The following is a 13806-nucleotide window of genomic DNA, read 5'->3' as shown; positions in this document are numbered from 1 at the left end:
AGAGAGTTGTCGGAGTTTGGTCAGAACTCGCCATTCATTGATAGTTGTGGTGAGTGGTGGCTAAAAGTGATGAGTGAGATGAGAAAATAAAAATTTATTTAAAAAAAAATTGAAAACAACTTATATATATATTCAAAAACATAAAGATAAAACTAATACCTATATTATAAGACAAATGTATTTATTTGAACAATTTTTGAAAATATGTTACATTTTATTTGAATGCTGAAATAATTTTTAATCAATATCCACGGTTGACATTATTTTTTTTTCCGCCCAAACACTCTCTACTCTTTCTCCCACGTCTGCTCTCTCTCCCACTCTTGCCAAACGTCTCTTAACGTCTCTTAACTCTCTCTCCAGGTACTCTCTCAATGTGTTCTAGTTGAGTGAGAGAGATGAGATGGGTGTTCACACTCTCTCTCTCTGAAAATCATCCTTATCCCTACATTCATAAGTCCTTCACCGTTTTCTCTCTCTAATCTCTCTCTCATGGCGTCGACTCTCCGCCAACATTCCCTTCTCCATCCCCTCGCTCCGATCCAAACCCCCACAAATTCGCCTTCCAAAACCCTAAAATCTCCTCCCGATTGAGACGATCATCGTTGCACTCCTACTCTCTCTCATCAAGCCCTCACTGTCTCTCTAGGGTTTCCGATTCTGCACTCTGTCCGTGTTCACTGCTCGATGGTCCCGTTGTTTCGGTGCCGAACAGACAATATTCTGCAGGCTCTTCGCTACGCTGCTCAATTTGGCTCCCTTCGCTACCGACGGTGCTCTCGCAAGGTAAGATCGATTGAGTCTTTTCACCCCTTCTCTCTCTGTTTTTGTTTTTGACTGATTTGGCTAAACCCCACTGTCGTCTTCAAGAAGAGAGTTATTTTACCCCAATTTCGGGCTTCCTGCAGTTCTTTATTGTTCATTCGCTCTTCAAGGTTATGTACATTTTGTTGATTGGTGTGATGTGGGTTTGATATTTTTTCCCTTCTCTCCCTGTTCTTCTCCTTTATTTCATGAATACATACATTTTTAGAGTTGTTTATTTGTTATTTTTTTCCCCTTCTCTCTGTTCTTCTTCTTCATTTCATTAATACATATGTAATTTGGGGTTTGATTTCCTGTTTTTATTAGAATTCCGTGGCTAATACAGCCTTACAGGTTAAATGGAGGATTTTCTTATAATTGTTGCCAGGGACATAGAAGCTTGTTCATTTTTATTGTCATCATCATTTTGTTTAATATTTTTTTGGTACCACTAAGAACATCCTTAAATTTATATTTCTTTAACAAAAATCTTGTAAACAAAAAATATTGATGAGTTAGCAACCTACACATTTAATTAAGTTAGCAGTTTGTAAAAGTTTCTTTATATCAATTAATTATTATTAGTATAGGTTGTATTTATTTAAAGTTTAATATTATGATTATAATTTATTGAATTTTTTTAATTAAAAAAAATGTTGGGTTGGGTTGGGTTAGGATTGGTCAATTCGAATTTGGATTAGAACAGACGTAAGTCTCCTCACGTCCACAGACGTAACTAGTAGTCTTCTTCTTCAGCTCCAATCCAAGTCGTTGTTAGTTCAGTTGGTGATAATCTGTGTCTGTCTGTAAATTTCAATGGCGGACTGGGGGCCTGTGCTAGTAGCAGTGGTGTTGTTTGTGGTGTTTACACCGGGGTTGCTGTTCCAGATACCTGGTAAGAACCACCTTGTCGAATTTGGGAGCCTCAACACCAACAGCATGTCCATCGCTATTCACACTCTTCTCTTCTTCGTCCTCTACTCCATCCTCATCGTCCTCCTCCATCTCCACATCTACACTGCCACCTGATTCTTCTCTCCAATCCATTTCAACAAAACAAAACAGATCTTAGATGTTACTCAACAAGATCTCTATGTCATCTTTGTGTATTTTGTATCTTTTCTTCTTCTTCAATATTTCTGTTTTTATTTTTATTTTTTAAGTATGTGAAATCAAAGCATAAAAACAGAAATTTCTTACATAAGCAAATGTGTGTATTAATTAATCTGTTTGTAATTAAATGTATCTGCTGCTTGTAAATGTTAATGTCATGTATTGGTTTTTTTCTCTCTGAATCAATTAATTTGATTACTATCATATACATACATAGGGATTCATGTTACTGTTTTCTATACATGAATTCAGAGCCCTGATCATCTGAATGGACAAAGAGTAAAAATCGCCTCTTTTTTTTTTCTTTTTCTTTTTCTTTTTTATAAATAAAAATTCTTTCCTTGACAAAAAAAAAAAAAAAAATTACCCTAGAGCTGACTTTCCCAGTCATTTGCACCCTAAAAATTATTCATCTCAGTGGACCATACGTGAAACTTTAAATACAACCTCTTCCCAGTCATTTGCACCCTAAAAATTTATGCAAAATGATGTGTCGCATGTATATCCCTTCATTGATAGTCAAATGCCCATCACTATGGTTCATAATTGCAAGAGTGTCATTGTCACATTATTTTTGTCTTAAATTCTGTACGAAAATTGTGTGAGAATATCATTTTCCTATTAATACAACCTTTTCCGAGTTATTGTCTAATTTGAACTACTCTCTAAAATGGCAGGGAGTGGGTGGAATTATTGAATTGGCCCCAGGTTACTTCCCAGCCGTATACAGCAGTATTAAGAAAACAGGAGGGCTTTGTATTGCCGATGAGGTTCAATCTAGGTTTGCTCACACTGGGAGCCATTTTTGGGGATTTGAGACCCAAGGCATTGTGCCTGACATAGTGACAACGGCAAAGGTAAATCTATATAATATGGCAGGATGATTTTTAAAAATGTTCAAAATGATTTTTAATGGGCTAAATTAATTCTAAGTGTATATCAATGGTTAAGATCAATCCTTTCAAATGTACCAAACACTTGATTCCCGCCCAAATACTCTTTGCTCTCTCTCTCTCTCTCTCTCACTCACATCTCAAACACTTAATATGGCAGGATTATTTTTTTGGCCTTTATAGATTTGGCCTCTTCTTCTTGGGGTAGCAAAGTGTGTTTTGAGGGGAGAGAGAAAGAGTGAGTGTGTGTTTTAAAATTTGAAATTTGAAAAAGTGAGATGAGCGAGAAAGGATTGATGGGTGGGTTGGGGTGAAGAGTTTTTTTTGTTTTTTGTTTTTTTGGGCTGTTGTGGCTGTTGGACACAAAGTGTGTTTTGTTGTCCGTCGCGGCCACCGCCACCGTTGCCTCACTCTCTTGGGAACAAATTATGTTTTTGTTTTTGTTAGTATTTATTTTATATAAAATATAAAAAAATAATTAAAATGTATTATTTACTATAATTTGAGTTCAAATACTTAAAATACATAAAAATACATAAATCATGCAAAATTATAAAATTTTATTTTAAATTTGTAAAAATTATTTAAAAAATTTTTAAGTGTAAATTTTATAACATTACTCTAAATTTTATAATTTTTAAGTGTATTTAGATTGAATGGATCTGAAAAAGTAAAAAATGTTGATTAAAATATTTAAAAAGTTGACTAAAAGTAATAAAATATAGATTGAAAATTTTAAAAATTATTTTTGAAAGCTGTAAACCAAATAAGTTTTGAATTTCAAATTTGTAAAAATTATTTTCAAAATATACAACCAAACTTTAATTATAAAATTATTTGAAAATCCAAACCAAACGGACCATCTATTTATATTTTGACCTCAAAATTTTTTTTTGTGCAACAAATTAGATAAATTATATTTTAATCCATAAGATGAATATTTCTTTATATTTTTTTAGTATTTTTATCAAAAAAAGTTACAGATTTTAGCATGATATGTATAAATTATAACTGCATTTTGATCTCAACAATATTTATACCGTGCCTTTAGGCACGTGCATACACTAGTATATATATATATATAAATTATTAATTTCAGTTCCATATCAACATTTTAAGGTAGCTTGGTTGGTTGAAGCTTGCTTCCACTTACCCCCAAGGTAACGTGTTAAAAATTAGGGTTTCACAACTTTCACTCTCTTTTCCCTCCTTTGTTTCTAGACCCCTCTCTCTCGCTAATCTTCCACCGCTTCAAAATTAGGGTTTTATAACGGTCTCCTCTCTCTTTTCACTCCTTAGTTTATTAACGCCTCTCTCTCTATTATCTTTCATCACTGCTCTCTCTCTCCGTAAACCTAAACCCTTTCGATCTCTCTAGCTTCTATCCATCTGAGAAACCCAAAACCTTTGAAATTGACTCATTCAAATCGTCTTTCTGATGGAGAACATGAAGACGAAGCACAAAAAAACCCTTAGACAAATCAGCAGAAACCCCTAAACCACACTGAAAGCCTAAGACGAAGTAGAAGAAGAAGAAGAAGTGTGAGATCGTCTGAAATCCATCATGCATCTTGAAATCTAGTTATTTATTTTTCTGAAATCGTCTTTCTGATGATGGAGAATTGCTTAAATTTTGCTTCAAATTGCTTGAGATTAATTGAAATTTGTATAAAATTGCTTGATTATTCTTGTGATTATTTTTGTTTATGTGATTTCAATATGATCAGGTGAACAAGCTTCATGAAGTGTGTTGAAGATTTCAGAGCTAGGGTTTATCTGCAACTTAACAAGTTTTTTCAATGCTCAGTGGCTTTGATTTCGCAATCTCAAAGAGTGGTCTTCTTTTACTGGTATTGATTTCTCTATCCATTGATTGCTTTATGACCACACACCCTCATCAAACTCTTAATCAGCACTGTCACTATCTCTCCTCTCTCTCTTGATGTGTATTTTGCTATAGCATTGCATGATGTCAATATTTTCACTTTGACTCTATTCTTGATGCATGTCACAATATTTTCACTCTGTATAGTAATTTTGAAATTCATGTTCTATTTTAGCTTTAATATGTGTTTCAGCTTTAATATGTGCATTGGTTCCGCTACTTACAGTGAAAACCTTTACTCTATTTATAGACCAAATTTTCTCTTATGAGGTAAAAAAGTTATGTTAATAGAATTGAGACAAGTTTTGTTTTGGTATTACTCTGAGGCTTTTATTGGAAAAGCTTGAAAATCAAAGCATTCAATGTATATTGTGTCATGGCAGGCTGCAACTTGCCTACATCTTTGCTTGTGGATGTACAAATAATTTTCCATCACTACCACCATAGATTTTAGTTATAAAAATGCAGTTCCCATTAAATAATGTTGTTGCTTCTTTTTTTTTTTTGGGTGACTCCTATATGCATGTCCCCACTTTTCCATTGTTAAAAAATGTGTATTGTTTTTGTCTCATCTTATTTAATTTTGCTTTTACTTCACGTTCAGAGTTCTACATACATTGCAATTCCTGTTAGTGTAGTCCATGTAATTTGGAGATGTTGATGGAGATTGAGGGCGAGGCAACCGCCGAGATTTTCAGTTATTTAGAAGTTTAATTTTATAAAAAATAGCCCTTCAACCAAACAAGAAACAAATAAAACTTGGAAAAAAATGACTATGAATTGATTGCAGGTGTTACTAACTTGTAGTTACTATTTATTTGGAATGTTGAAGTATTTTTGGTGCTTGATATTTGCCTCTCTCCTAGTTCTTCCCCTCATCATTATGCTTACATATGTGATGATGTAACCATTGTTCTTCTATTCTATAGTTTTACTCATGAAATTCGTCTATTTTTTCTTTATTTTGGAGAGGTGGTTCTACATGATGTTGATCCTAGTATGGGGACCTTCATTCATTCATGTTTGAGTCGGTAAAGATGATTCTATTTTTATTTTTTTTGTTGAGTAGGAAAGTCAATTTGTAGACATAAGTCGTAACTCAAAAATAAAATACTACTCATGCCAATTAGTTTCTCAATTTTCTTTTGACACCAGGCTCTAAGGATTCTTTTAGATCCTCTTTTTTGAAATTAAACATATGTGTTTAGTTGTCAAAATCTCCATTAAGCTCAATTAGTTTCAGTACGAAATTACTATACCATATTTTGTTCCAACAAGGTCGAGAAGGTGCATAATAACTTTAAACATACAAAATAAGATGTGGCATCACATAAGGAACAAAATTTATTTCTGAAGTAGCATTGACAGGACGAAAATAAAATAAAACTACAATTATGAATACCAATATATGAAGGGTCTTGTTAACAAGTGCCTCGAGGACACGAAAAGTAGACCAAAAAATAAATTTGAAAACACAAGACACTTTTTATTAAATTTAATTCAGTTTTTATTGAAATTAATGCACTTGTTTTAACTGTTTGACCTATTTTCAAGACACTTCTTTATTTCAATCCTAATATCCAGCACTTTTAGCATTTGTCATATGCAAATATCTCGAGGACACCACAATTACACGAATTATAACTAAGACTATTCCAATAAAATAAATTACATATATGTATTAAGAACAGAACAAAAAGATGACATGAGGAACTTGCTTCTCTACATTTCAGGAGCTTTAGCAATAATGGAGAAAACTACAAATGCAAGACTGATGTTACAGGAGGATAAGTTATCAAAAAATTTGATATCCATGTTTCATATTTCTTCTTTTCTACTTCTAAATCTCAAAATTCAGTCAAATAAAGAAACTAAATCCTAAGCAAAGAATCATGCCAATCTCAAATCATACCTGAGGGAGTAATGTAGGGAAATTAGTTAGAAGTTTTCTCTTGTTAAGATTTCGAAATTTCAGTGTAGCTTCTACAACAACATGGTCTAAAAATTCACTTAGTAGTTTATTGGTGGTAGTTGCTACATAATTAATGTCTGTTGGGCTATATATAATAAATCCATGTGTTTTTTGGGCGATTAATGGAGACCTTTTTTTATTCAATGGCAACTGAGCAGCGAGTAGTAACACAAGTGATGAAGACTAAAGAATTCCTCAACTGAGCAGTGAGTCAACAACCATGTAATCTTAGTTATCACTCAAGAATTCCTTTACTTATGTTGCTGCCATTGCTTGGAAATGGAGACTACATTGGGCCCTAGTTTTTTTTAGTTTTTATTTTTTTCATTTATCCTTTTTGATGTTGTGATGCAGAGTGTGATTCTTGGGAAGCTAACATGGGCATGGAGATAGAAGGTGATGGGGGTGCCTGTATATCGTCAACCTGATCTGGAAGCAGATCTCGTCTTGCCTCTGGCACCAGCTAATAGAGTCGACAACCATGTAATTTCTAATCTCAGTTATCACTGAAGAATAAATTCACTTACATTGCTAGAATTCCTTGGAAATGGATGTTGTATTTCATGAGTAACTGATCAAAATAATTCTATTGACACTGCTTTTACAGGTTCCAACTAGTATGGTGTTAGAATTGTATGATGCATGATTCGATTCATACAATTTAATATGAGTTTCAACCAAAATTATTTGAATTGTGTTGTTTGAAAATTGGGTGTGCTGTTGAATTGAGAATTGAGTAGTTCATAGGTTTTTGTTTACATAATGTATTGAAATGACGCCTTTTTCAACTACTCTATGATGAAACAAAAATAGGCCAATTGGTTATACTGATATACGTGGTGTTATATATATATGTAATATTTAATTTATTTATATTGATCCTGTGATGTATTTGATTGCGATTGCTATAGTGTTCCAACATATGTGTGAGGTTTGGAAATTCCTTTCCAATAATTTGGGCTATATTTCATGATAAGCATCCGGTGGATCTTGTATGAGAAGGGAAAAAGAAATGGAAGGAAAAGTGGGAAAAAAAAACTTTGTTAATACTTTCATGTGGAAAAAAACATGCAAAGAGTGAACTGCTAATACATGTATTATCTTATGCAATTTTATCTCTTCTTTTGTGGAGATTTTGTTGGAATTTTGTGTTTCATTTGTTGTGGCGCGTTATAGAAACCAAGAACACCCTTTTCGTAGTTTTTAGATAATTAGAGATCGACGATTCCAACTTCCTTTACTCCATTCAAAAAGTTGTTCAAAATAATTGATCAAAATTTCCAATGATCCGATTTGTGCATGTTATTCAAAATAATGTTACTTTTAGGAGTTGTTAGTTTTTCGTTTGTATTTTTTTTCCTTTATGTTTTTGGCGCTAACCCTTGCAGGCAATGGCACATATAGACATGGTAATCATTTAAGGTAATCTCCTTAACTTTTTGATTTTATTTTTTACATTCAGGACAATGCATTTAGTTTGGGGGGAGAAAATACTTATTTTGAGAAGAATTTATATATTTGCTTGCAGCTATGAGTTAGTTATTTTGTTAAAAAAAAATAAAAATTTAGTGCTCATGGTATTCTTTTGTTCTATACATTGAGTGATTGGGCATACTTGTGGTATTTAATTGCTTTAACTCGAGAATTGTTTTGAAGTTTGATATGCTAGCTACTTTGTTAAAGTATTCTGTGTGTTCATATTTGGAAATCATTGCACTGCACTTCAGCCACATGAATATGATTTTTAGTTGATAAGCGGGTATGACTTGAAAATCTTGAGGAATGATAGTGGAGACTTTTAACCCTGTGAGTTTTGTGCCAATCATTTATTGGAGGGTCATTATACATCTACTCTTAATTTTTCTTTGGAAGCGCATTAATTTGTTGTTTAGTCTCATTATTTTTTCATTTTTGGTTGAATGCTGAGAACAAATCAATTTGTTATCACACTTTTTACTCCCTCGAGGATGATGCATCGTTTAGGTTGGGGGGAGAAAATACTTATTTTGGGAAGAATTTATATGTTTGCTTGCTACAATGAGTTAGTTGTTTTGTTTGAAAAAAGAAAAAAAGGTGTGCATGGTAATGTATTGTTCTATGCATTGAGTGATTCGGCATACTTGTAGTATTTTATTGCTTTAACTTGAGAAATTGTGTTGAAGTTTGATATGCTAGCTACTTTGTTAAAGTATTTCATGTGTTCGTATTTGGAAATAATTGCACTGCACTTTAGCCACATGAATATGATTTTTAGTTGATAAGTGGATATGACTTGAAAATCTTGAAGAATGATAGTGGAGACTTTTAACCCTGTGAGTTTTGTGCCAATTATTTATTGGAGGGTTACTACACGTCTACTCTTAATTTTCTTTGGAAGGACATTAATTTGTTGTTTAGTCTCATTATTTCTTCATTTTGGTTGAATGCTGAGAATAAATCAATTTGTTATGACACTTTTATTCCCTTGAGATCATGAAAGTTGAAGGACCATACTAATTCTTGAGAGATGATTTTAGGCCATCTTTGTTTCTTTGAGCCTTTTATTTATTTTTCTTTCTTTTATTATTACTTCCCGAACCATTAGAAACCAATTTGAGCCTTTTATGTTAGCCTTTCTTTGTTTAACCCCACAACCCATACTTTCTTTTTACTTTTGTAGATATGTTGGGATTATTTGAGTTTGACAATGGCAAATTTGTTTGAAAAAAAAAAAAGAAAAAAAAAGGAGAAAAGCTGAAAAAAAGAAGAAGAAATAAATTGTGTTCAATGAAGGGAAAAAAAAAACAAAAAGAAAAAAAAAAGAGGAAGTTGAAAAAGACAAAAAGAAAAGTAATAGAAAGAGCAAGGCATTGGGAATAATGCTCTAATTGTGTTTATTTTTATGCCAATTGTCTCTCAGACGTCCTTTTTTTTATTCACCTTTGGCTTTTTATTATTTTTTCTTAATTCCTCAACCCAAGCATTACAACCAAATAAAAGTCCTATTTGATCTTGAGTGTGGTATAGTTTACAAGTGGACATGATGTATTGGGGTGATGGTGTGGTAATTTTAATTCTCAGTATTTGATATTCCATTCATGAGACTATTTATTCTTTCATTATAGCGTTTTTTCAAAAAATTAGTATGCGGGATATTTTGCCTTTGATTTACATTATTCTACTCGCATATATTGAGAGTAATTTTTACACCATATTCTGAGTGATTTATTTGTTGAGTGCAATAACTGGTGAGATTTGAGTCGAAGCATGTTTCAGAAAGAGATTTGGGTTATATTTCACTTTAAGGCTAAGGTTGTATATGTGTTGGCTAAACTTTTTCACACGCCAAATTCTGAATGTCATGAGATATCTTTACTTGCTGCTAGTGTCTTGAACTTTGATTGGTTATCTTGTTAAGGTTGTGAAATTCATGACTTGTTCTTGAACTTTAGCATGAGAACGAAAGAAATCCTTCGAGTAAAGAAAATTTTTGACGTTTGTGGGTAACATTTCTAGAAATTTTATTTCTCAGTATTTGATATTCCATTCATGAGACTATTTATTTATTTTTTCATATTAGCGTTTTTCAAAAAAATTAGTATGCGGGATATTTTGCCTTTGATTTACATTGTTCTACTCGCATATATTGAGAGCAATTTTTGCACCATATTCCGAGTGATTTATTTGTTGAGTGCAATAACTGGTGAGATTTGAGTCGAAGCATGTTTCAGAAAGAGATTTGGGTTATATTTCACTTTAAGGCTAAGGTTGTGTTTGTGTTGGTTGAACTTTTTTCACACACTCCAAATTTTGAAAGTCATGCAATATCTTTACTTGCTGCTAGTCTTTTGAACTTTGATTGATTATCTTGTTAAGGTTGTGAAATTCATGACTGGTTCTTTAACCTTGGCATGAGAATGAAAGAAGTCGTTTTAGTAAAGAAATTTTTGGATGTTTGTGGGTAACATCTTTGGAAACACGAGACTTTAACTCGTCCATGAGGGGTAATCTATTGGATTAAGGGCTTGTTGCATGTGCTAAATTCAATCGTGATTTCTTGCGGAAGTGGTTTAGAGTAGTTGCTTTTATTTTAGTCGCCTTAGTTGCTAGGTTCTAAAATTAAAGCTGGTTGGGAGGTGTGATAAATGCTTAAAATTACGTAGTTATTCTAGGAATTTTGGATATTATATTCATTCTCTCAATTTATATTTAATTGTGATTTAATGTATTTAATTTAAATTTTTAGAAAAACTACATTTGAGCCATCAACAATATAAATTGCTCAACCAGGCCCATAAGACTTGGTTTGCTTTGAAATCATCTCATAACATCCACAGAATCTCTCTCAAAGGTTAGACAAGATTTCATTGTACCTCCAGTCCTTTTATATTTTGATTTTGTTCTTCAAATATTTATTTATTTTTCCTTTTAATTACTACTCATCTTTTGTTCCTTATTTGTTCCTTTTATGTAATATATTGGGTGACTTAGATAATAGCAAGAACCCTAGATCTGACCGCAATGTTGTCAAGGGTGCTTGGGCTGCTCGAATTCAGCGCAACAAGATGGTAATTTTTATCTTAATTTTGTACCCCTCTACATAAGGTGTATACCTTTTTACTCACAACGGTCTTGTGTTTGTAGCTTTTCATCGAATAAAGGATAATATTTCTATTGCCTAAAGGCAGGATTGCATATTTTTGTTGATAAGGGAGCAGAAAAGGTGTGCTGTTTTGGAAGAAAAAAGGGCATCTAGTTGATTGACTAGTCCTCCCCGTGTCATTGTATATGATATGTTTTTAATGTTAATATTGTTTGTACTCGAAGGAATTGTTAATCCTTCACAAAAGGTTCTTTTGTATAAAACTAGACTACATTTGTTTCCTGGTAAATTGAGATCTAGATGGACCGGCCCTTTCATAGTTAAAACTGTTTTTTCTCATGGGGCCGTTGAGATTGAAAATCCCAGGAATGGTAATGTTTTTAAAGTGACTAGCCAACGTCTTAAACCAGTTTTGGAGAATTTCCCACCTGAAGAGGAGAGGAGTCCATTGAATTGAAAGGGCCCTATTTATCGAGACCCATAAACATAATAATAAAAGTAATGTTACTTTTAGGAGTTGTTAGTTTTTCGTTTGTAATTTTTTTCCCTTGTGTTTTTGGCAATAATCCCATGCAGGTTCATGGTTCATCTTTTCTTTTTTAATAAATTTTTTGTTGACGCTCAAAAAAAAAAAAAAAAATATATATATATATATATATATAGACATGGTTCATTATTTAAGGTAATCTCATAACCTTTGTGATTTTGTTTTTTACATCGAGGACAATGCATCGTTTAGGTTGGAGGGAGAAAATACTTTCTTTGAGAAGAATTTATATGTTTGCTTGCTGCAATGAGTTAGTTGTTTTGTTATAAAAAAAAAGAAGAGACCTTGTCTAGCTTAAGAAGTTGTCAAAGCTCGAGCCATGATGGTTCTCATTCAAAGCAGAACCAAACAAACCATGGAAAAAAATGACCATAAATTGATTGCAGGTGTTATTAACTTGTAATTTCTATTTATTTGGAATGTTGAAGTATTTTTGGTGCTTGATATTTACCTCTCTCCTAGTTCTTCCCCTCATCATTATGCTTACATATGTGCTAATGTAAGCATTGTTCTTTTATTCTACAGTTTTATTCAGGAAATTCGTCTATTTTTTCTTTATTTTGGAGAGGTGGTTCTACATGATGCTGATCGCAATAGGAGGACCTTCATTCATTCATGTTTGAGCCGGTAAAGATGGTTTAGTTTGTAGTCCTTTCACAATAGTTTATTTGTGGGGAAAAAATGAAATTATGATTTCATCTAACAATTATTCTCTATTTATGCATATCATATGATAAATCATATTTGAAAATCACTCTTCCAATGTTTGATTGCAGTGAATTTTTAGACCGTGTTGTTGCTGCTACACTGACTTTTGAAATCTTAACAAGAGAAAACTTCTAACTAATTTCCCGACATTACTCCCTCAGGTATGATTTGAGATTGGCATGATTCTTTGCATAGGATTTAGTTTTTTTATTTGACTGGATTTTCAGATTTAGAAGTAGAAAAGAAGAAATATGAAACATGTATATCAAATATTTTGGTAACTTCGTGCAATTGTTGTGTCCTTATAACTTGATATTTGTATATGACAAATGTTAAAAGTGCTGAATATTGGGATTGAAATAAGGAAGTGTCTTGAAAATAGGTCAAACAGTTAAAAGAAGTGCATTAATTTCAATAAAAACTGCATCGAATTTAATAAGAAGTGTCTTGTGTTTTCAAATTTATTTTTTAGTCTACTTTTCGTGTCCCAGGGCACTTTTTAGCAAGACCCTTCATATATATTGGTATTCATAATTGTAGTTTTATTTTATTTTTGTCTTGTCAATGCTACTTCAGAAATAAATTTCGTTGCTTATGTGATGCCACACCTTATTTTGTATGTTTAAAGTTATTATGCGCCTTCCTAACCTTGTTGGAACAAAATATGGTATAGTAATTTCGTATTGAAACTAATTGAGCTTAATGGAAAATTTGACAAACACATATGTTTAATTTCAAAAAGGAGGGTCTAAAAGAATGCATTCAGAGATACTGTGGACTTAATCTGCAGTGAAGGGCATTACTGACTTTCATACATATATTTTTTTTCTGTTTTCTTTTTTGATGCAGATCAGAAAAATCGTTTCTAAGTGTGCTTCTAGCATTGATGTCTCTTGGATCATTTGTTCAGCTTATTTCCATCTCTCGTTGACTTACCAAGTGAGTTTGTTTTCCAGGATTCCCTAGTTACATTATGCTCCTTTTCGTGTCTTTCTTTTGTGGTTTTCATCTCTTGCCATATTTCACCAATGAGCAAAATGCCTAGGGATACGCAAAAATTTACCAAAAAATCTACCACGCACATGGGTGTGGGACCAACACCCATGTGAGTGTTTGCTAGAACATTTGGGGTCTTGCATTATTGTTCGCTAATTGAAGTTCTACTTACTCTATTAAAAGCTGCACCGTGTTATTTTCCTTCCATTAATTTATTGATTAGTCAAATAGGCCATTTTGAAATGCCTTAATTAAATTTGTTCAGAAATTTAAAATCTACATGCTTGGTACTAGTTGGAAAACTAG

The 13806-nt window shown here is 32.6% G+C and overlaps 1 protein-coding gene across 7 annotated transcripts; it reads left to right on the top strand.

The window, feature by feature from the left end:
• Positions 1–246: 246 nt before the first annotated feature.
• LOC145795191 (alanine--glyoxylate aminotransferase 2 homolog 3, mitochondrial-like) lies at positions 247–13443 on the top strand. 7 transcript variants are annotated; one of them, XM_082878645.1, is made up of 11 exons: positions 247–786; positions 2595–2774; positions 4538–4660; positions 6826–6873; positions 7022–7150; positions 8056–8089; positions 10893–10997; positions 11138–11214; positions 12322–12423; positions 12573–12665; positions 13354–13443. In XM_082878645.1, exons 1-3 carry the CDS (start codon positions 688–690, stop codon positions 4562–4564), a joined length of 306 nt encoding a protein of 101 aa, XP_082734771.1. In that variant the 5' UTR covers positions 247–687; the 3' UTR covers positions 4565–4660; positions 6826–6873; positions 7022–7150; positions 8056–8089; positions 10893–10997; positions 11138–11214; positions 12322–12423; positions 12573–12665; positions 13354–13443. The 7 variants fall into 7 exon arrangements, with proteins under 7 accessions (XP_082734771.1, XP_082734772.1, XP_082734775.1 ...); XM_082878646.1 differs by having other exon boundaries at positions 6826–6889; XM_082878649.1 differs by lacking the exon at positions 8056–8089 and having other exon boundaries at positions 10937–10997.
• The last annotated feature ends 363 nt before the right edge of the window (positions 13444–13806 follow it).

The sequence above is a fragment of the Camellia sinensis genome, chromosome 7 (assembly GCF_055761805.1).
Source record: "Camellia sinensis isolate YWXY chromosome 7, ASM5576180v1, whole genome shotgun sequence".
Classification (NCBI taxonomy): Eukaryota; Viridiplantae; Streptophyta; class Magnoliopsida; order Ericales; family Theaceae; genus Camellia; species Camellia sinensis.
This window is presented reverse-complemented; position numbering and strand designations above follow the sequence as displayed.